Source organism: Phalangium opilio, unplaced genomic scaffold (assembly GCF_054372755.1).
Source record: "Phalangium opilio isolate 3A_F unplaced genomic scaffold, DU_Popi_V2 ptg000090l_1, whole genome shotgun sequence".
Classification (NCBI taxonomy): Eukaryota; Metazoa; Arthropoda; class Arachnida; order Opiliones; family Phalangiidae; genus Phalangium; species Phalangium opilio.
The window spans coordinates 3210283-3232933 of NW_028324195.1; the positions used below are offsets into that span (position 1 = coordinate 3210283).

General features: G+C 42.0%; 1 protein-coding gene across 1 annotated transcript; it reads left to right on the top strand.

Annotated features, from left to right (window-relative positions):
- Window positions 1–18488: 18488 nt before the first annotated feature.
- Window positions 18489–22226, top strand: LOC149645029 (uncharacterized). Its single transcript, XM_089850399.1, has one exon. It carries the CDS (start codon window positions 18489–18491, stop codon window positions 22224–22226), a length of 3738 nt encoding a protein of 1245 aa, XP_089706525.1.
- Window positions 22227–22651: the final 425 nt, after the last annotated feature.

Here is a 22651-nt window from a genome sequence, read left to right on the forward strand (position 1 = left end):
TTTGTCAGAGCACATCGTAAGCGACGGCTCGAGTGCGGCGTACTCCCGGAAGAGCTTCGTATGACTGTAATCCCAGTGTCTTGGGACCCAACAGCCATTAATGTGGAGCCTGTAGGCCCCCATGACAGCCTCCTCCTCAATAAAAAGATGAAGAGGAAGCATGTCAAAGAGCACCTCCAGGGAAGCAGTTGGGGTTGATCTCATGGCCCCCGTGACACCGATGCAGGCAAGCCTTTGAAGCTTGCGCAGGGCAGCCTGCACCGTTTTAAGCCGGACCCTTGTCCACCAGACAAGTGCCAAGTAGGATAATATGGGTCTGATGATCCCAGTATAGAGCCAGTGTACAGCCTTGGGGTTAAGGCCCCAAGTCTGGCCGACAGAGCTCCTGGTCCTCCAGAAAAGCATTTTGGCCTTCTTGATGCACCGATCAAGATGCGGCTTCCATGTGAGTCTACAATCAAAAGTCACCCCCAGGTATTTCACCTCGGTGGACTTTGTCAGGACCTGGCCAAAGAAAGAGATATCATTGAACAGATCCTTAGTGTTCTTCCTCGTAAATGGAACAAGGACAGTTTTGTTAGGATTAACAGTGAGGTTGACCGCCTGACACCATTGCTCCACGTTAGAGAGAGCAGATCTCATAAGTGCGGTGACAGTATCCGGGAACTTCCCGGTAAAGACTATCGCCACATCGTCCGCATACCCGAAACAGTGACAGCCCCCAGAACCCCTGAGCCTGTCCAAGAGTTCGTCCACCACCAGGCACCACAACAGGGGGGAGAGCACTCCACCCTGAGGGCAGCCCCTACTGGTAGTCACCCCTAGAGATTCCCCAAGGAGAGACGCCGTCACCTTTCGGTCGGTCAGCATTGACTTGATCCAGCGGCCAAGAGTGTCGCTGATGCCAAATCTCTTGACAGCTTCAGTAATAACCGAGCTAGAGACCTTATCAAAGGCCCCCTCGATATCGAGGAAAATGGCCAGTGAAAATTCCTGAAACTTGAATGCCCTATCCAGGCAATTCGTAAGGCCGTGAAGGGCCGTCTCAGTTGATTTACCTTTTTGGTAAGCAAATTGTGAAGAAGAGAGAGGAGTTACCGAAAGTACCTTGTCTCTAATGTACCTGTCCACCAGCTTCTCCAGGATTTTGAGGAAGAAGGAGGTCAGGCATATGGGCCTAAATGCCTTCGCCTCGAGATAGGAAACCTTCCCGGGCTTGGGAATAAAGATGACCCTTGAGCGCTTCCAGTCACGAGGTATATGGCCGAGAGCAATGCAAAGTCTATAGATTTTGCATAACGGAGAGGCGATGTGGTCTAAGCCCTCCTGCAAAAGCCGAGGGAAGACCCCATCGGGTCCCGGAGACTTGTAGGGCTCAAAACAGTTGACAGCCCATCGAAGCTTGGGAATCGTAACAACCTGCCTGGCTACAAGCCAGTCCTCCCTCTTCGCCCTGTGCAGGTATCGAGAGTCAGGGTTTGTTGGATTGATTGAAGTGGATTCAGGAAAGTGGACCTCCAGCATATGCTTGAGAGTCTCAGCCCCAGACTTAGTGTACACACCCTCCTGCAACTTAATAGTATTAAGTCGGTGTGTGTTGTCGTGCGCTAGGATCTTCATGACCCTAGCCGTGGCAGGGACATTGGAGACTTGCTCACAGAAGGTCCGCCAAGAGTCCTTCTTAGCAGCTCTAATGGCCCTGTTGTAGGTATTAAGGGACTGCCTGTATCCAGTCCAGTCTCCCGTGCGTTTGGCTTTTTTAAAGAGCCTGCGCGTGCATTTCCGGAGCCGGCTGAGATCCGCATTCCACCAAGGAACAAGCCTCGAGCGGTTAACGGCCTTGAGTGGGCAGTTCCGGTGAAACGACTCAAAGATAGAGCACTGTAAGTCACCAGCAGCCCTATCAAGATCGTTAGGTGAAGTAAGTTTAGGGGTGTGACCATCTCCGTAGCGTAGGATTAGGTCTTCCTTATAGCCGGCCCAATTGGTCCGTTTTGGATTGCGTATCTCCGTCCCCCCCGGGACAGAGGTAGTCGCGACAGCAAAGCAGATGTGCCTATGATCCGACAGAGACGGCTCATTAGACACATGCCAGTTAGACACGGAAGACACGAGGTTTTCCGTGGCTAGCGTGAGTTCAATGACCTCCCTTCTATTAGAAGTAACAAAAGTAGGTTCATTGTTCTGATTAAGAATATGGAGTTTACAAACAGCTAAATATTCTAGTAAATCATCACCTCTCCTGTTGCAGTCAGAACTGCCCCACGTGATGTGATGAGCGTTGGTGTCGCAGCCAATGATTAGTTTGTCCCCTCTCTTTTCACATTGATCGACCAAATTGATCGCCTCAATTGTCGGGAGAGAGTCCGCGTCGTGGGCAAAGTAAGCAGAGGCAGCCGTGATAGTCAACTTGGCATGCCCAGTGGCCAGGACTAGCTTCACGGCCGCCGTGTCCTGGGACGTGTACAGCGGTAGAGGGATACAGCAAAGATCCCTCCGAACCAGAATACACGCCCTAGGTCTAGCAGCAGTATGGTCATAAAATAGTGACCCTGCCGCGTCAAGACCTAGGATTTTGCCATGGCAAATCCGCGGTTCTTGTATGAGGGCCAGATCAAGACCCTCTATAGCAAACCTCCTGCAGAGTACCGCAGAGGCCGCCTTATTATGGTGCAGATTGATTTGAATCGCACGTAGCGTCCCCATGGTCCTTAAGAGAGGGGTTCAAAAGGGACCTAGCTACACCTCATCAGTTCCGAGAGGGCTAGTGGCACCTCCCCCCCTGGCAGGCAAGCTCCCAGTCCCAAGATCCTCCCCTTCACCAGGACCACTGGAACGCTCATCGGCTGAACCCCAAAGGGCCCCATCCGATTCTTCCAGTAGGGTGGACTCATCCATGGAAGAACAAGATTCCGAATGAGCCACCCCCTCCCCCTCTGTGCCTAGAGCGACACCAGCGAGCTCCACAGCGAGATCCCCCATCTCGCTAGTCCCACCCCCTGCCGTAGCCTCGGCTGCAGTGGTTTTGGTGGTTTCCGTGTGCTGTAGGAGTTTGAAGGAACCCTTGTCCCCTCCAGTGAAGCCCACGTAGCCAGCATTCTTAATGGCTTCCAGCGAGGAGCCATCAATGGACAGTACCCAGTATCGCACTGCCCTGTCCACGTATGTCCGAATGCATTTCCAGTATTCGGTAGCAAAGCCATCGTTAAGGGCCTTGAGGCGCCGGAACAGCACCGCCGGCTCTTTAGTGATCTGGTCTCTGGTGCGGAACATTACCTTAAACGGCTTAGGGAGTTCGCTAGCTCTCATTACTGAGAGCACCGCATCCCCCATCACCGAGTAGGCTAAATTATCCTTCAGCCATTGACCAGTGAACGTATCCTCGCAGGAGTATACCAGGGCCCCGGCCGTCAGGCTAAAATTCGCAAGGCGCGGTAGATGGCTCCCCGAAGGTATCCCATCCAGCGCCCTTAGAATCGCCTTCTGGATTGGGCCCACGTCTTCCTCCGTAATGACCGCCTTCGGATAGCCTTTTTTAACAATGGCCATCTTTTCGGCGCTGGCGGCGTCTCTATAGGACTTAGCCTTTTTCGACGCCGCCTGCGAGGTACTGGGCGAGGGAGTCGAGTCCTCCGTTCTAGGCCTCTTCAACTGGGTGTCACGTGTCCCCGCACCCTCAGCGGGGGTGGAGACCGTTCCAGACCCCGATTTGGCCTTTTCCTTAGCGATCTGTCGTTTGAGAAGACGTCGCGCGGTACGTTTCGAAGCCTTACCAGTCACACGCACCGATAAATCGGCACGAGTATCGCTGGATACAGGCCCTAGCGTAGTGGTATCAGTGTGGGTTCTGCACTGGGCAGACCCCTGCACCGTAGGTTTGGTAGTGTTAGAGTTTGTTTTAATAGAGGTTTCCATAAGAATCCCACGAGTAAGGGGGCAAGTAAAAAGGTCACCACCCGGTAGTCCCCCACCCGGGTGGAAGGCTAGATACAACGGGATGTCGCCTGGTGCCCCGAGGGGATCGTTGGCGATACCGTAGTTTTACTTCCCCAGTACCATGCAGCCCACGGCACGATGCCTCAACACCTTGGCTTGGGAAGGACGCGTATCCGCTTAGCCCACACAACGTAGTGGTTACCAGCTCTCACCACCGAAGTGTGATACTTCGCATTGATGAGGACCCAAGCTAGCGTGTGTAAAGTTAAAAACGCGAGCGGGAAGCCAAAGCAAGGGGGAAGAGAACACCACATCTAGCTTGCGTCCCCAACTTCGAGAGCCAAATAATAGGGCGTTAAATGGTAATTGCCTTAGCTAATACTTCATGACACTGTGGTGCTACAAGCTACGCTCTTAATATTGCTCATAGAAATTTTACTTATTCCATTCATAAATTAGGGAAGAAATTATCTGGAGCTCTGTTGCTCATTCCCAGCCTTTTAAAAGAAATGCATAGCAGAATATTTTACAACAAAAATAGCATTGACACTGCTCTCCCAAAAGGAGCCTGCTATTGTTTACAGAGGGAAGGGAAGTTTTTAAAATTAAAACTAATTTTAAAAATAAAGAGAATCACATGGATAAAACAAAACTTTTTATTCGGGTGTAAATAATCCCGAAGAAAAAATACAGAGAGCTTTCGGCTCGTGAGCCTTTTTCAATCTGAGGAGTTAATTTCTAAATTTAACAAGGTAAGTTATTTTTTAAGCGCAAAATGTTTTTTGTTGATAACGCCCCATAATCCGGATTCTTTACATCCTTCGTCTAGGTTTAAAACACCCTGTTTTTTTATGAACAGTCCTTCGACAAACTTCCGTTTGTAGTACCCCCCTTCTTTGTGTAAGATTTTTACACTGTCAAGGTTAATGCTATGAGTTTTCTCTTCCAGCATGTGCTTGGCTAAACCGTGTATTAGTTAAACGCACCGCGGAGAATAATGCCCTAAGGACATCACTCTACCAGAAACCCACCCATTGTAATAAATACCTAAATTTTAACTCTTACCACCATGAAAAAATAAAAATCGGGATATTAAAAAGTCTCAAGTTTCGCATAGAAAATATATCTGACGTGCCGGATCTGGATAAAGAATTGGTTAAAAAACAACTTCAAAATTGTGATTACCCCACACATATCATTGACAATATATTCAAAAATAATAATGTACGCGACAATGTACCAAAATTCGACCCCAGTATGTGCTTGGCTCTACCCTATCTAAAAGGGAGCAGTGAGAAAGCCAATAGGCTTTTAAAACCGTTAGGAATAACCTTAATTCACAAGGGAAGAAATAAACTAAAGAACACACTAGTAAATAATAAACCGAAAGAAAACAAACCCCTACTAGACAACCGTTGTGTTGTCTATGAAATTGGGTGTAATTGTGGAAAAACATATGTAGGTGAAACAAAACGGACATTAAGAGAACGATTTAGGGAACATAAATTAGCAATAAAAAAGGGGGACCTCAGTAACGGTTTAGCCAAGCACATGCTGGAAGAGAAAACTCATAGCATTAACCTTGACAGTGTAAAAATCTTACACAAAGAAGGGGGGTACTACAAACGGAAGTTTGTCGAAGGACTGTTCATAAAAAAAGAGGGTGTTTTAAACCTAGACGAAGGATGTAAAGAATCCGGATTATGGGGCGTTATCAACAAAAAACATTTTGCGCTTAAAAAATAACTTACCTTGTTAAATTTAGAAATTAACTCCTCAGATTGAAAAAGGCTCACGAGCCGAAAGCTCTCTGTATTTTTTCTTCGGGATTATTTACACCCGAATAAAAAGTTTTGTTTTATCCATGTGATTCTCTTTATTTTTAAAATTAGTTTTAACGTTAAAAATACCATGGACAACAAAAGTTTTAATATTTAAGTTTTTAAAAGTTCAGCGTTTTATCTTTACGTGGACTCTTTAATGGTATGTGAGGTTAATGATCTATTAACCGCTATTTTTATTTGGTTTTGTTCATTCAGGGTATTCAACATTGAATATACCAGTGTTATTTCGAAAACTTTTATCTTTTATGGAAACCTTTTTTTAAAATTGAATGACACAAAGCGGTGTAAAATTGTAAAAAATTTGATCAAAAAGTTCCAAACCAAATAATATACAATAAAAAACAATGATTGGGAAAAGTGTAGATTCCTTATATTATACTAATACCTAATAATAGTACTATTATTATAAATTTATGTTATTCGTACCAGGGATAGATTTATTTTTTAGACGGAATGGACAAGGTTTGGCCTTTACTTCAGTCCGTCTCATAGCCGAGTATGGAGCCCCTTCCTTCAACACGTAACCAAAAAATTAAATTATCTTATTGGCTCACAAAAGCTACGTATTGGTGACGTTCTGACAAGGAGGGCCAAAAATACGTAATTCCTGTTTACCTCTGTCGCTATGACTACGACCCCTCTTGCGTGGTTGTACAGATAAGCGTCTTCACAGGGGTTCAAAGTGGAGCCGTCTAAAAGCGAGGGTCCGGAAATTATTCGGGATTATTTTGTAATAGTAATTAAGAAGGTAATTAGTGAATTTGGTGCCAGTGTTTTCGATTTGGAGTACATCTGTAATGGTGAAAAGTGTTCGCTAATTCTTTCTAAAGCCAATCAAGTCTACTATGCTCATGATTGTGTAAGCGAATTTGATGAAGTTAACCAAGGCTTAGTGAATGGCCAGGAGTTTTGTGAGCTTAGTGTTTGGTTAAAACAGATGACGGGAATTATCAAATTTGTTGTGGTTTTACGAAATCGGAAATAGGATCTAAAGCGCCTTCCAAGTTTCTAACATAACTTTAAAGTACATATGAAGAAAATTTCTGCTAAATGTGCGGGAGTTTTCAAAAATTACAATCCGAGCCCATTCCAACTTGGCAGACGAAGGGGCAGACGACGTTTATTTGACCCGGATATACATACAACGCCATAATGAAAATAAGACCCGCGTATTCTTTCATACCCCTCCGTCACGGGTAAGGGGTCGTGGACTTGGACGCGCACCCGAATAAACTTGTTACCCATTCCGTCTTGAAAAATAAATCTATCCCTGTTCGTACTTAAATCACACAAAAGTATCATAGCAAAATTATCAAAAACGGGCGTATTAATTGTGTATTTTATAGAATAGGTGAAAATGTTTGGCATGCTTTTTTTTGCCGTATCAAAGGTGTATTTCATTCCGTCAAAAGGAGTGACTCAACGACTGTAATGGTGTAGTTCAACTGCTTGACAGGCGTAGTTCAACCCCTAGTAAGGCGTAGTTCAACTCCTATTAAGGCGTAGTTCAACTCCTAGTAAGGCGTAGTTCAACTGTTTGAAAAGCGTAGTTCGACTGTTTGAAAAGCGTAGTTCGACTGTTTGAAAAGCGTAGTTCGACTGTTTGAAAAGCGTAGTTCGACTGTTTGAAAAGCGTAGTTCAACTCCTTGTAAGGCGTAGTTCGACTCCAAGAAAAGCGTATTTCGACTCCAAGAAAAGCGTATTTCGACTCCTAGAAAAGCGTATTTCGACTCCTAGAAAGGCGTATTTCGACTCCTAGAAAGGCGTATTTCGACTCCTAGAAAGGCGTATTTCGACTACTAGAAAGGCGTATTTCGACTCCTAGAAAGGCGTATTTCGACTCCTAGAAAGGCGTAGTTCGACTCCTAGAAAGGCGTAGTTCGACTCCTAGAAAGGCGTAGTTCGACTCCTAGAAAGGCGTAGTTCGACTCCTAGAAAGGCGTAGTTCGACTCCTAGAAAGGCGTAGTTCGACTCCTAGAAAGGCGTAGTTCGACTCCTAGAAAGGCGTAGTTCACCTCCTAGAATGGACTATTTCACCTCCTAGAATGGACTATTTCACCTCCTTGAATGGACTATTTCACCTCCTTGAATGGACTATTTCACCTCCTAGAATGGACTATTTCACCTCCTAGAATGGACTATTTCAACACCTAGAAAGGAGTAGCTCAACACCTAGAAAGGAGTAGCTCAACACCTAGAAAGGAGTAGCTCAACACCTAGAAAGGAGTTCCTGGTAAGGAATATTTCAACTTCAAAAAAGGGCGTAGCTCAACTCCTGAAAAGGTGTAGCTCAACATCTTGAAAGGTGGAATTAAGCAACTTAAAAGGTGTATTTCCATTTCTTGAAAGGAGTAATTAAATTTTTAAAAGATGCAATTAAATACATTTTAGGGTGTATGTGAACATCTTAAAGGCTTTAATTTTACCACATAACAGGAGTAATGATAGTATTTAGAAGGTGTATTTTCAACTCGAATAGGGTGTCCAATTTGTGGTAGGGGTGTGATCCTAAAAGGGTGTAAAAATATTCCTGTTTTCTTAAGAGTGTTTGAAACTTCCTTACCTCTGTTCATACTCCTTGGGTGTTTTCAAATTCTTTTCTTAAAGAATTAAGAGGTTGAAACTATATATTTTATTAGTGGCGTATTTAAATATTTTTTACCGTCGCGAAACACCACAATGATAAGGAAACATTTTTTTACCTCTCCGAGTGACGATGACGTCACGGAGAGGTTTTACAATGGACGTGGGTGTGTGTGTCTGTCACCGCGTTCGCAGTTGGCAAATCGCAGCAAACGTGTTCGCAATTTCCGGACCGCGTTCGCAGTACACAGAAATTGCTTTATCTATCTTATTTAACACCAATCATTAACCTTCATCTGCTGACTAACCGCCAATTCTTTCACTCAACACCCTCAGTATTTATTGGCTTCTAACAACAACACCATGAACTAGTCTTTCGTGTACACCACATACACACCAATCTGTTCTTATTGGCTTCTAACAAAGACACCAATCCACAACATTGGCTTCTACTGGTCTTTCGTCTATACCACATAGAGTCCAATCCGCAACATTGGCTTCCAACACCACCATCTACTGGTCTTTCGTCTATACCACATAGACACCAATCTGTAACATTGGCTTCTACTCCATCATCGACGTTAGGCTTAAGATGTACGCGGCGAGCGGCTAGGGTTACGAGAAACGTCTAGCCTCCCAATGGCAGGGCTTCAACCATAGGTTCACGCAATTGCGTATTTTCTTATTCCTTTATGTGAATCAATCGCCTTATATACCCTAAATTTACAAAAGTTTTGATATAGGTGTTCCCTAGAAGTATAACGTTAAAGGTAGCTATGTTTAAAATTATTTTAGAAATTAAGTTTCTTAATCCGACTTAACTTTAATTAACGTAAAATACTGACGATTAAAATAATTAATATCAGTTATATATATTTAATTATTTAAGATAAACTTCTTTCTATGTAATGACACAATAGAGAGTTTATATAGAACGAGTAATGAAAATTGCATCTGAATCGAAACACTACACGTATATCAAAGTTCATATAAAGCGAGTAGGATGAAAAGATCTCTTACAAAACGTTAACATTTTCTTTTTGCAGAATATTAAATGGAAATACTTTAAATATTTTTCGGCATTACGATTCTTTTAGTAGTTGTGTAGCTATAAAGCTCTGTTTCGTCTCAATATTATAAAAAAACGTCTTGGTTTAGACCAAGGCCGAAAAAACAATTTACAAACGATATGCGTGAGGTTTTATCATTTGACTGAAGTTCAGATATTGCAATTGTTTTAGTTATTTTTATCCATTTAATCCTTAATCAATATTAGATTCAATCAACTGATTTTACTGTTAATCGATCCATTCCCTCTAAATTAAATGAAAAAATTACATATCTACGCTTTTTCAAGAACAATTACATTTTCCGAAAACATTTTTCATGAAATTAATTATTTTGAAGGGAGTACGTGTTGAAGTGTCAATATTGAATATTTGAAATATTCTACTGACTTTCCAAAAAGAGCAGGTGAACTTTGACATAATTCGAAGGAAAATGTAAATATTTAAATAGTGGATGCCAAACAAGGGTGTTGCACGAATTTATACATTTAATTTCGTTAATCGAAATGCTACATTTCTATTGTCGCCTTATGAAGAAAAGATTGCACTGCAATTTCCCTCTCCGTGCTTTAGTATTTCTTGGTCATAATTCAGTCTTCATTTGAAACGTCACCACCCCTTTCTATATGTTTAGCGTTACTTGTACACCGGTTACGTATTACTTGCAAACATTTTAGTACGCATAAAGACCATTTCGGAAAACACACACGGGTGAGGCCACCATTGGGGTATTCTCCCTCACACCAACGGTCACCACCAGACTGTGCCAAAGTTCACTACATGCAAGAGGCTAGTCAACTCTCACTGCCTATAGCGGTGCTTCTAGACAAGAGAGAGAGAGAAAACCTCAATGGTGGCATCACCCCAGTGTTTTAATTATCTGTATGTAATTTCCAAAATGGTCCACTCACTTGCAAATGTACACCGATTACACTGAGTGGTCGGTCCTTCAGGCGCTAGCGAGTGTCAAGGCACAACAGTAATCATTCATGTACACGAATGTTTTATAGTTTTACCTTATTAAAGTTGGCGGGCAAGTCCGGAGAGTCATGTACCGTACACTAATGTGAAAAGGTTTCGAACTATATGATATAATTGGCTGAGTGTGTTGCGATGGCTCACTGGAACCACTGGTGGTTGTAAAATTGTATATATTGGGAATATGAAGGAATGGGGGGGGGGGGTTACATCAAAAACGCATACATTAAAATAAAATAATATATTTTTCGTGTGCTACAGAGTGCCACCTACAAAAAGAAACCACACAGGATAAACGTTGCTTTGTCTTATGAGAACGACATTAGTTTATAAATAAGTTTGAGCAAAATAAGTTATTTATCATAATTTCTTGAACATCAGTCTTCTTAGAAACTAATTACTACAGATTTAAACTTTTTGGTACAAACTTCAAAATTTGTCAAGCCAGCCTTAAATAACCGTCAAGGTGCTTTCAAGTTAGTAATCGTCGAAACGAAATCCCTTCAAAATAATTAATTTCATGATTAAATGTAATTGTCCTTGAAAAAGGGTAGATATGTAATTTTTTCAATTAATTTAGAGGGAATAGATCGATTAACAGTAAAATCAGTTGATTGAATTTAATATTGATTAAGGATTAAATGGATAAAAATAACTAAAACAATTGCAATATCTGATACTTCAGCCAATTGATAAACCTCACACATATCGTTTGTTTTTTCGGCCTTGGTCTAAACCAAGACGTTTTTTTATAATATCTGTCTCTTCAGTCTTAATGTAATTAAAATTTGAATAATTTTATTTTTGCTTTACCGTCATACATTTGGGGTTGATCTATTTCTAATTGCTTAAAGAAGTACTTAATTATCGTTAATTAAATTTAACTTATATCCAATAACATTGATTTTCATAAGCATATAATGTTGTACTTTATTTATGAAAGAACTTTAACAAGATGGCCCCGGCCAAATTAGAGCCCCATCTAAAAAGGTCAAACATAACTATTATTATACACGGGTGTGAAGTAATTTAGAAAATTAAAGAAATTTACGGAGATAAACCACGTGTAATTAGAGTTAAATAATAATTTATTTAAAACATCCAAATTAAAAATGAGACGTTTCGAGCCGCGGCTCGTCGTTCAGTCTGGTGAACCATAGTGAGTTTCACATTAATAAGCTATACACTAAAAAACTAAAAAACAATATGTCTAAAAAAGGGGGGGGAGTATAACATTTTATCCCTAGGAGATTATTTACATCTAGAGGGTGCCAGGTTGGCGCGGGAATTTATTTATTTTTATTTTTATATTTTAATAGATTATTAATGTTCTAATTATTTTTAAAGGAGATTCCGGCTTCTAAATTAAAATTGTTATGTTTAAATTTTTTTATAAATATGCTTTCAGTAATTTTACGTTTAAAATAATCCTTTTCTTTAGCCAAAATAGAGATATTATCCCAATTAATCTGGTGTGAAGTATTAAATTTTAGATGAACAAATATGGCATTTGTATCTTTTTGGTTTTTGACATCTCTTTTAATTTGGATGTTTTAAATAAATTTTTATTTAACTCTAATTACACGTGGTTTATCTCCGTAAATTTCTTTAATTTTCTAAATTAGAGCCCCATCGTTTGTAAGGCTACATCTATCGAGAACATTCTATCTTTGGAATAGGTATTAGTTACCCTTAATCCCCATCCATTTTAAATCATCAATAAATCCCTATCACTTTTAAAATCATCAATTAAAATCACCAATGAAAGAAAATCTTCATTAGTGAATAGCCCCTCGACGCGTTGCTTCTAACAGTGCTAAAATGATTGCTTGGAACCACTAAATAATCCCAATCCCTTTGAAAATTGGCAATGACTTTTTGTACATCAAACGATGTGGCTAAAAAACAGATAGTTATAGTGATTATCCACTCGATGAGTTTACAACATAGACTCTTTTAGATTTATAACATGGACTTATGCCCGGAAGAATTTGAAAGAGAGAGAATTCGGTAAAACACCCAACTTGAGTTCTTTCTTCGTGTAAACCCCGAACTTTTTATTCTATAGAAAGTTGTTCGGATTCTTAGAATATTCATGGCTTAAAGTGTGACAAATTTTAAAGAGAGAATGAAATCTCTCATTTACGGTAAGGCAATATGACAAATTGTGGTGTTCATAAAAGATATACATATATTACTGTTTGTTCATTATTATTTTCACACTGCATCCGCATTGTACTATTATAGATAAATCAACAGCCTTTCCACCTTTAAAATCACCAGTGAATGAAAAATATCACCTAATCACAATTTATCCCTTTTCACTCTAAGTGCGTTCATTCATATGTTAATAGTGCATTCGTAATGCATTGTTATAGAGAAATCATAATCGCCACCCTTTGAAAATCAAAAATGCCTTATTTCACTCTCCCTTTAAAAAGACGAACGATACTTCTTCTTCAGACCAAGCCAAACTAATACCAAGGAGGATAATATGGAGGGCCGACTTAGCCTTTAGGGGGTGTTAAGTGATTTTTGAACCTAGATCCGGCTGACACCTGGTTCATTTACTGAAAACTATTGGTTTCGGGAGGGGGGTTTACGGTGATTTTTTGGAGGATTTCGCGAATCGCGATGGCGCACCAGGCTGCAACTCGTGATGTTTCATCAAATTGGAAAAATTTTAAATATTATGGTGGATCTGTGTGTTGCTTCGTAAATTGCCAAAACGCTCAGGGTCGGAGAAAGCCTGGAATTTCCTTTTTTGGTTTTCCAAAAGACCGAGAAAGGTTAATATTCATAATTTTTTCCTATAAGCCTTGGCTCATTGAAATGTTTTTGATTGATGTGCAAAATGGATTGAAAACTCTGGCAGGGTACATTTGACTGGGAAAGAGGACCATGCGTCCATAAAAAATATGAAAGTTTGTAGTGAGCACTTCTCACCTAATCAGATTTTGAATCCCAAAGCGTACGTGACAGACTATCTCAATGCCAGTTATGTATAACGCGATATTTATAATCGTTTTATTTCTGAAACATAGGTCAAGACTTACACTAGTTTGGAACGCTGTTCCAAATAAATGTAGAGATTTTCAAGACTGTGGTAAAATTAAGATATCAATCCTCTTTCATAACAATGAGAGTTTTCCTTGCCAATCATGACAAGTTCATTACCATGACCAGGCATGACTGCGAAGTCTTCAAACATAAATGTCCTTTAGTCACCCGGTTTTTATACTTTCAGGGTCACCACATTTCATTTACTTTTAAGAAAATCCTCCTATAATTTCCTATAAATCGATTATAAATTTCCTATTTTCCTATAATATATCAGCGTCTTTGCTGTAGTAATCGTGCACATTATATTTATACCATACTATATAATTTTATGTTTTGATAAATGTATGACATATATTTTTTAACTTGTATACCTACATTTTCCATTTTTGATCCTTTTGAAAAATAGTCTTAAATGAAGAAATAAACATCAATCTAAATTTAAAACCTGTATATTATTTCACAGGCTCATTAGTGCCTGTCGCATCTGTTTCTAGTCCAAGAAGTCTAGTACCTATCGTATCTCATTCTAGTCCAAGAAGTGAAAAATTTCAATTTAGTAAGGGTAATAAAAATGATTGAGCACTAAGCGTCAATGATATGGGGAAAAATAGGATATTGGGTACTTGAGTTTTCTCCTCCAGGGCCCTTATTTAGCTCAAGAAGTGTAACGCCCTTGTCATCTAATGGGGGAAAAAATGATAGAATTCTTAGTCCCTCCAGTTCTCAAAGAGTGGAACCCGCAGGTAAAGGAAATAGAACTAACAGTAGTTAAATAAGCTTTTAATAAATATCACACCTTAATTTCACAAGTAGATCCTGTAATCAGTCTAACTACTGTGCCATGTAGTGGGGACACACTTCTATCAGGCTCTCCTTTACGACGTAAGAGAGTACGACAAACTCCAAAAAACGTGGAAGTTTGTTTCAATCACCATCACTTAACGTGCGAAGAACTTTGTTTACAACACCCTCGTTAAAAATACGAAGTTTGTTTAAAACACTCTCACCCAATTCTTGCCCGAGCCAACCCTCTGTAAAAAATCTCCACAAAAAATCGAACAAGAAACCAAAGTAGTCAAACAACATCACAAGATACCCTTCAAAAGAAAAAACTGAAATCAATGTTACAGCAACAGTATACTAAAAATTGGAGGTTAGTGAAGATTATGTCAAAAAAAGACATTTCTATGGAGCAATAGTGAGCAAAATGAGGAAAATTCTTCCAAAACCTGCCGCTGATTTTTTCAACATGCAAGTGAATGCTGCGTTGAAAGAACCAAAAGGACGACGCTGGTCCCCACAAGAAAAACAGCTTTTCCTGACTCTGAATTATCATGGTCCGAAAGTATATCTCTTTCTTAAAAAGATGTTCCTTCTCCCTAGACTATCTTCATTGAAACTGTGGCTTAAAAACATTCCTTGTAAGCCTGGAATTGTCCCAGAACTATACTTAAAAAAGGTTCTTTGCTTGCTGGAAAACGAAAAGTTGGGTGTATTGTTATTTGATGAAATGAGCCTTTGTTGAAAAAATGGAAATCAGGTTTAAGGAACTATACCCTCAATTCATGTGCCAAGAAGGAATAGGAGAAAAAATCTCAACCTCACTCAGGGATATTGATTTACCAAGTATATGCCCAACAATTAAAATTAAAATCATTAAGCTTTATCTCCGACAAAGCATACACCATGAAGTGAGGTTGAGTAATCGTCAGATTTTTGAAGAAAAAGAAAAGTAAAGGAAGGAAACAGAAAAAAAAGGAAAGAAAAAGAGACGGAAAAGAAACACCAAACCTCATCTGAAATACCAAAACGAAATGCTTCAAGTCGAAAACTTTCTAAATTGAAGCACAATTAAAATAAAAACCACTGCCTTTAACATTAAAAATATTACTAGTGTGTCAATTAATTTAATTCGAGTACTTAACGACAATAAATTCATGCAAAGGGGCCACTAGTGTAAGCAGGGCTACCAATCACTTTCCTAAAATTATACTAAGTCGGCCCTCCATATTATCCTCCTTGCTAATACCCCCATCGTTAGATGTACATCAAACCATGTGGCTAAAAACGACGATATTTGAAATATGGAAGAAAAATATTTGTTTCGTACACTGTATGCACATACAGTGTTGTCGAGATCAGACCAACAGCTTCCTTTATGTACAACCACCAATACTGCCACGGGTGATGATGTCATACTAAATTATACAGGGTGTAAATAAATGTTCAGAGTTCATGTTTTATTGTATGCTAGTGACAACGAGCGACAAGGTACAAAAAGAATACTGGAGAATATGCCTGAATGCAATAAAATATTTTAAAGCACAGTCCTACGATTAGTCTTAGAACCTGGGCCTCAAATTGCAGCCTCTAAACTGTTTGGAAAACAGCTCAACGTAAATATTCGAAGTGTCTACCATTGTGGTTAAGGCACTCTTCCAGACGACTGTCCATATCTTGCAATACATTTGCAAGCAGTAAACTCATGACGCATGGTAATCCTCGTCCGTTAAGGCTTGATGTAGGGGGATATGATTATGCCTGTAGTAATGCCCTTGTAAACTGGCACGAACAGTAGAATGGCTTAGTGCAACTTCTTGTTCCACCGCTCTATACTAGCATGAGATTGGCTTGAAAACTTTCTACGACCTCAAAGTATCTATCCTCATTACAGACTATACAGTCTCTTCTACGTTCACGATCTTGCACTACCGAAATCAAGAAGGTGCTCGCACCGAATGCTGTCGGTGTGGAGACCGTTCGGCATAAAGCACTGCCTTTAGTTGAATGTTACCGCGACCTTCACCCAAAATAAACGTGCTGTGACCGGAAGCAACTAGGATTGATCCCGAGGACATTATTCCTCCAAATCCAAGACCAGATCAACCATACAACGCTGAAACAGCTGGCAGACCTAGTCAAACACCGGACGAGAGTTTCACCGTCAACCAACCCAGGATAGACCCACTCCAGCCAGCCAACCTCGAACGAAGAGACAACCATCCCTCAAGGCGAGACGAGAAAACGACTACAGTCAAGTCGAGAACGAGACGACAACAAACGACGTTTGACTTAAGTGACTACGGGACGATAACAAAGATTGGAAGGGTCTCGAAACCTGTGGTCAAGTTCGATTGGATGAACTTATGAGAAAAGAGAGGATGTGTGATATGGACTTATGTTACTTTGATATTGACTTATGTTACTAATTGCTTAACCTTTGTACAGCCTAAGATAATTGTTATCTCTTGTATGACGTAACATCAAATGTATATAAGCTAGTGTTTTAATGTTAACCGAATAGTCACGTAGTCGCGCTCGACGAGATAATGTAAATAAACCTTATTGTAATAAAGTAAGTTTTATACGTTAAATAGTGTAGTTAGTCGAACACACTAACAAATTTTACGCTTGTTTTTCTCAGCTTATTACTTGGTGACATGATACATTCTACCCATGAACTGGAATGGTATCAGAACAGTTATGTCTTGAATTTCTGAGAATTGGAATCCCTCTTTCAAAAAGACAAATAGGCTCTTGCGCACAATATCCCTTAGATACACACACCATTTTCAATGATAAAACACCTCTGCTAAGAGGTTTTTGAGGACCAGAATTAACGCCTGTTAATATATTCTATTTTAGTAAAGATTGTGAAGTCATATTATTAAAATGTAAAATTATACTTGGTATACCATAAATTACACTAGTTTACACATTCAATAGTTGAATAACTTCTATTCCAGAGTCATGTTACCGATATACAGTACACGGTAAAAAATAAGGGTTCTTCGAAGGTTTTCAATAGAACTCTTACATTCTTGTTGAAACGCTAAAGGTTCCCAGAGGTGGATGAAGGTTCACAGTAGAACAGGAAGGTTCTTAGCAGATCGTATCTAATTAAAAGGGTTCTTGTTATAACGTGTGGGGTTTTAATAGATCCTTGAAGGTTCTTGAAAGAACATTCGGGTTCTTGAAATATCCTCGAGGTTCTTAAAAGAACATTCGGGTTCTTGAAAGATCCTTGAACGTTCTTGAAAGAACATTTGGGTTCTTGCGAGAGCCTTCACGGTTCGTGAAAGAACATTCAAGTTCTCGATAGATCCTTGAGGATTCGTGAAAGAACATATCGGTTCTTGATAGATACTTGAGGGTTCATGAAAAAAATACGGGTTCTTGAAAGATCCTTAAAGGTTCGTGAAAGAACACTGTTAGAAAAAAAGGTGTTTCGTGGGTGTTTGGAAATACCTTGAGGTGTTTATATACTCTTTTTAGAGTGTTTTATAACTGAGATGGTGTTTTCTCCGTAAAAAGGTGCTAGTTGACTTTTTTAGGTATTTTTTAAAGGAAATGGCGATTCACTGGTAGGTAGAAACACCTTTAGATTTTTTAACTCTTCCAGGTGTGCTTTAACCTGAAGGGTGTTTTTGTTTCAGTTGGAAGGTGCTTAGGAAAACGGCAGGGTGTTAATTGACCCTTATTGAAATGTTTTTAAACGAAAATACAAGCCGCGTTTATACGAGCTTGCACGAACCGTTGCCAACGTGTTAGTGCTATTTCCTGAGGGTAGATGGCGATACGTTTTCCATCTTTTTAGGTGCCTTTATGCCCCTTGTTTTCCTTCCCCCCCTTTTGATTTTGGGGCTTGTTCACGCGTGAGGAACGGAGGGATCCCTCTCTCTCGTTCCGGATCGCAATGGAGTAAGACGTATTTATTTTTGAAACGAACATTAAACTTTTACTTTCCTTTATTATTCATCACGATGTTATTTATTTAATCCTAATCCTTAAACTAATTATCTTGACCTACGTTAAACACTCGCTTACATCTCAGAAGTGGGATTATGGACAATTAACGCCACGCGAGGACTAGATGAATTACGATTAATGTAAAGTAATAAAAACGACACGAGGTACGCGCCTAGGGTTAAAGTCTTAACGATACTCCAGGGTGGTTAGGCTAATCGACGGGTCCACGTTTAATGACCACTGTATATTTTCGCTTCACGTAATTAATGCAAGAATATACAGAAGATTGCCCCCACACACGTAGGAGTGAAAGACTTCCCGAATCTGCCCCGAAAATCTGCCGAGATTGCAGAAGAGCAGCGGGCCTACAGTCAACGAACGAACGATTTTACCGCGCACGAACCAGCGCGAATCGAGTTTTCCCCGTAGAGGAAAATTTCACCGACGAAGTTTCCGATCCCGAAGAGACGCCGACGATGGCGGAAGGTAATGGAGATAACAATGGTCAAGGAGGCATCGCTCCAGCGGGCTATATATCCCTAGCGGCCTTCGAGCAGTCGATACAAGCCGCGGTCGCCGTTGCCGTACAGCAAACGTTAGCTGCGGCGGGCGAACGTAACCACGGTAATTCGCATAACGTTACGGATTCAATGAAAATGATACCGGATTTCGATCCTGTTGGTGCACCTCACCAAGATTCTAGAATGTGGATCAAAAAGGTGGACGATTGTACCCGAGCATATGGTTGGTCCGACAGCCACACGATATGCTGCGCTCTCCCGAAATTAAAGGGCACGGCTAAAGTTTGGTACGAGTCCCTCGACGTCGTCGTACGTTCGTGGGGCGATTGGAAGGAGTTGTTAATGGAATGGTTCCCTCCCGCGAAGGGTACGCAGCGGTTGTACAGGGAGATGGAGCAACGCGTACGGCGACCTGGGGAGAACCTGGAGGTCTACTATCACGATAAGATATCCAAAGCTAGGCTTTGTGGCCTCTCTAACGACTCCATGATTGAGTACCTGATAACGGGTCTGAATGACGATTCGCTCATCACGGCTTTGAGCGTGCGCGAGTTTGCAACTCCTCCGGAGCTACTGTTGTGTATTAGACAACTTGAAGAAAGGCTTCAAACTTCCGGGCGGAATAAAGAGAAAAGTAATCAGAACGAAAGGACGCGAAGTTCTAATAACGATCGGTCGCGGGACGCGAACGGGCGGAAGCCATCGGTCTCCGAAACGGGTAATACAGCCGCACTCGGCGGAGTAAAGAAATCGCGTTCGGGTAACCGTAAACCATACGTGAATGAAAGGGGAGAATCGCTTTGCTATAACTGCGAAGAATACGGACATTATTCAAGGGATTGCCCCAAGCCTCAACGCAAAGCCAGATGTAGTGCTTGCAACAAAATTGGGCACGACGCCCAGCACTGCTCGTCGAAGCCGATTCCTAACACGCCTGCTCAGATGTGCGTCGATAGCAAAGGAGCTGATGCTGATGGAAATGTTAAGTATTTCATGGACGCCACGGTAAACGGGAACGCAATAAAAGCCTACGTCGATATGGGCAGTAAATGCGTCACGATGCGTCACAGCGATGCTATTGAACTCCAGCTCGAATGCAGGGAAACCGAAAATGACTTTTACATAGGCGGATACGGCTCTGGACGCACGAAGCCAGAGGGTGTCTGTAACGTAGTAATAAAGGTTGACCAGGCTACTGCGGACGTAGAAATGTACGTCGTCCCAGACGAGGCCCAAGCTATACCTTTAATGATTGGCCAGCCTTTCACCGAACAGCCACACGTGGTAGTGGTCAAACGTAAGGAAACTGTTCGAATTTTTGAAGAACGAACGGAGAATCCCGATGGAGATGGGTGTCTCAAGGATTTGACTATCCCAGAATTACCTAAGCCTACCGTACACTTATGGGCACGCGAAGCTACAGTTATCCCGCCACATTATGTCGGGTTCGTCGACGTAGTTTCACGAGATTCGCGTACCAACGAACGGGACGTGTATATCGAGTCTTCGGTACGGATGCTACCAGGTAATGAATATGTTTTACCGCGCGCGATCTGTTCTCTCGGTAAAGAAGGCGCGACTACGATGCCAGTCTTCAACGTTTCTGAAAGAGATCTAGTTATAGAGGCTGGGAGAAAGATGGCTCGCGCTGAACTCTGCGTGCGGGAGACCCACGTTTCTCGAGAAGTTCTCAGTACTTCGCCTGCGAAAATGTCGCCTCTTCGCAGCGAAGAGATAATTACGGGCGATAACGTTTCGGATGATACGCGAAGACGCTTGCACGACCTTTTAAATGAATATAGGGACTGTTTCGCGAACGATCTGCACGAATTAGGTCGCACGGATAAAGCAACCATGAAAGTCGAACTAACGTCCGAAGAACCGGTCTCGTATAGACCATACCGATTATCTTTTGCCGAACGAAGCCGCGTGAGGGATAAAAAATCCGATTTGTTAGCCGCAGGTATCATAGAGGAGTCCGAGTCCCCGTACTCGAGTCCGATCCTCATTGTAAAAAAGAAAACTGGCGACGAACGCCTGTGTGTCGATTTCCGCGCGCTAAACAAAATAACCAAAAAGGACGCGTATCCCTTACCGCTGATTGACTCTCAGCTTGAACGTTTAAGCGGGAACAAGCTCTTCACGAGCCTCGATCTAATGTCTGGTTATTACCAGATTCCTTTGAGTGAAGAGTCCAAAGAAAAAACTGGGTTCGTAACGCCGGACGGGCATTACCAGTTTGTGATGATGCCATTCGGGCTTTCAAACGCATGCGGTGTATTCCAAAGAATGATTAACTCCGTGCTAGGCACCCTAAGGTATGCCATAGCATTGACATATATGGATGATGTGCTCATTCCATCGGTAGATGAGGAGGAAGGCCTCGCGCACTTACGGCAGGTTTTGGACGTACTACGAAATGCGAACCTAACGTTGAATCTGAAAAAGTGCCGGTTTCTCCTCAGCGACATCGACTACCTCGGGTTCGAAATCAGCGAATTCGGGATTCGCCCCGGGTCAAGGAAAATTCAATGCGTTGAAAATTTCCCAGCACCGACGAATATACACGAGTTACGTCGTTTTCTCGGGCTAGCAAGCTATTTCAGACGGTTTGTGAAAGGCTTCGCGTTGGAAGCCGAGCCGCTGACGCGCCTATTATGCAAAGATAGGCCTTGGGAATGGAATGCGGAACAGGAAAAAGCATTCCAAGTGCTCAAGTCCCGGCTCACGGTAAGACCAATACTCGCCTTGTACGATGTAGAGGCGGAAACAGAGGTCCACACTGACGCGAGTAAGGAGGGGCTTGGAGCCATACTAATGCAAAAATCGAATGACAACAAGTGGCATCCGGTCTGTTATGCTAGCCGGAAGTCAACGCGAGAGGAAGCCCTGTATCATTCCAGTGAGCTTGAAACGCTGGCCGTCGTATGGGGCCTTGAGAAGTTCCGGGTGTATTTAATCGGGCGCGTTTTTAACGTCATTACGGATTGTAACTCAGTACGTTGCACTCTTACGAAGCGCCATCTCGTGCCGCGAATTGGGCGCTGGTGGCTCCGCCTCCAGGAGTTTACCTTCGAGGTTCTCCATCGACCGGGTCCACGTATGGCCCACGTAGACGCGCTGAGCCGATCTCCCTGGGAAGATGCAGAGGAGACTGACATAGCGAAAGGCGTAGATATCTTGCATACAGAGGTATCTAGGGAAGACTTCTTGACGGCCGCTCAACACGCTGACGCGAAAATTCGGGCTATTAAAGAAAGTCTCGCGAAATCGGGTAAGCTCGCTAAAGATGACCTCAAAAACCGTCAGGAATTCACTTTGAAACACGGAACGCTATTCAAACGGGTGGCAGCTACGGATCCTAACCTGGAAGATACGCTTCTCTGGGTTGTGCCTGATAGCGCCAGGTGGCGCGTTGTTCGCAATTACCACGATGACATCGGTCATTTCGGAGTGGACAAGACGTGCGCCAAGATACGTTAGAAATTTTGGTTTCCGCGTCTAAAACGTTATGTAAGACGTTACATTTCGTCGTGTGTGGAATGTTTATTCCACAAGCGGCCCGCAGGGAAAAGACCAGGAATGTTGCATTCCATCGACAAAGTAGGTACCCCATTCCATACCGTACACCTTGACCACTTGGGTCCCTTTGTAAAGAGTACTCGGGGCAATGCTTACTTAATTGTCGCTATTGACGCTTTTACCAAGTTCGTGATATTACGACCAGTACGGAATTGCGGTATGATTCCAACAAAGCGCTTTCTTGAAGAGTTAATCGGACTTTTCGGCGCGCCCCCGCGAGTTATTACGGACCAAGGGACGGCTTACACCGGTAGAGCCTTTGAAAGTTTGTGCAAGAGCGCAAAGATCGTCCACGTTGTCAACGCTACCGCCACGCCTCGCGGAAA

What these genes read in the sequence shown, in the direction of transcription:
- LOC149645029 (XM_089850399.1), top strand. Translation starts at nt 18,489, where the DNA reads ATGCAAGAATATACAGAAGATTGCCCCCACACACGTAGGAGTGAAAGA.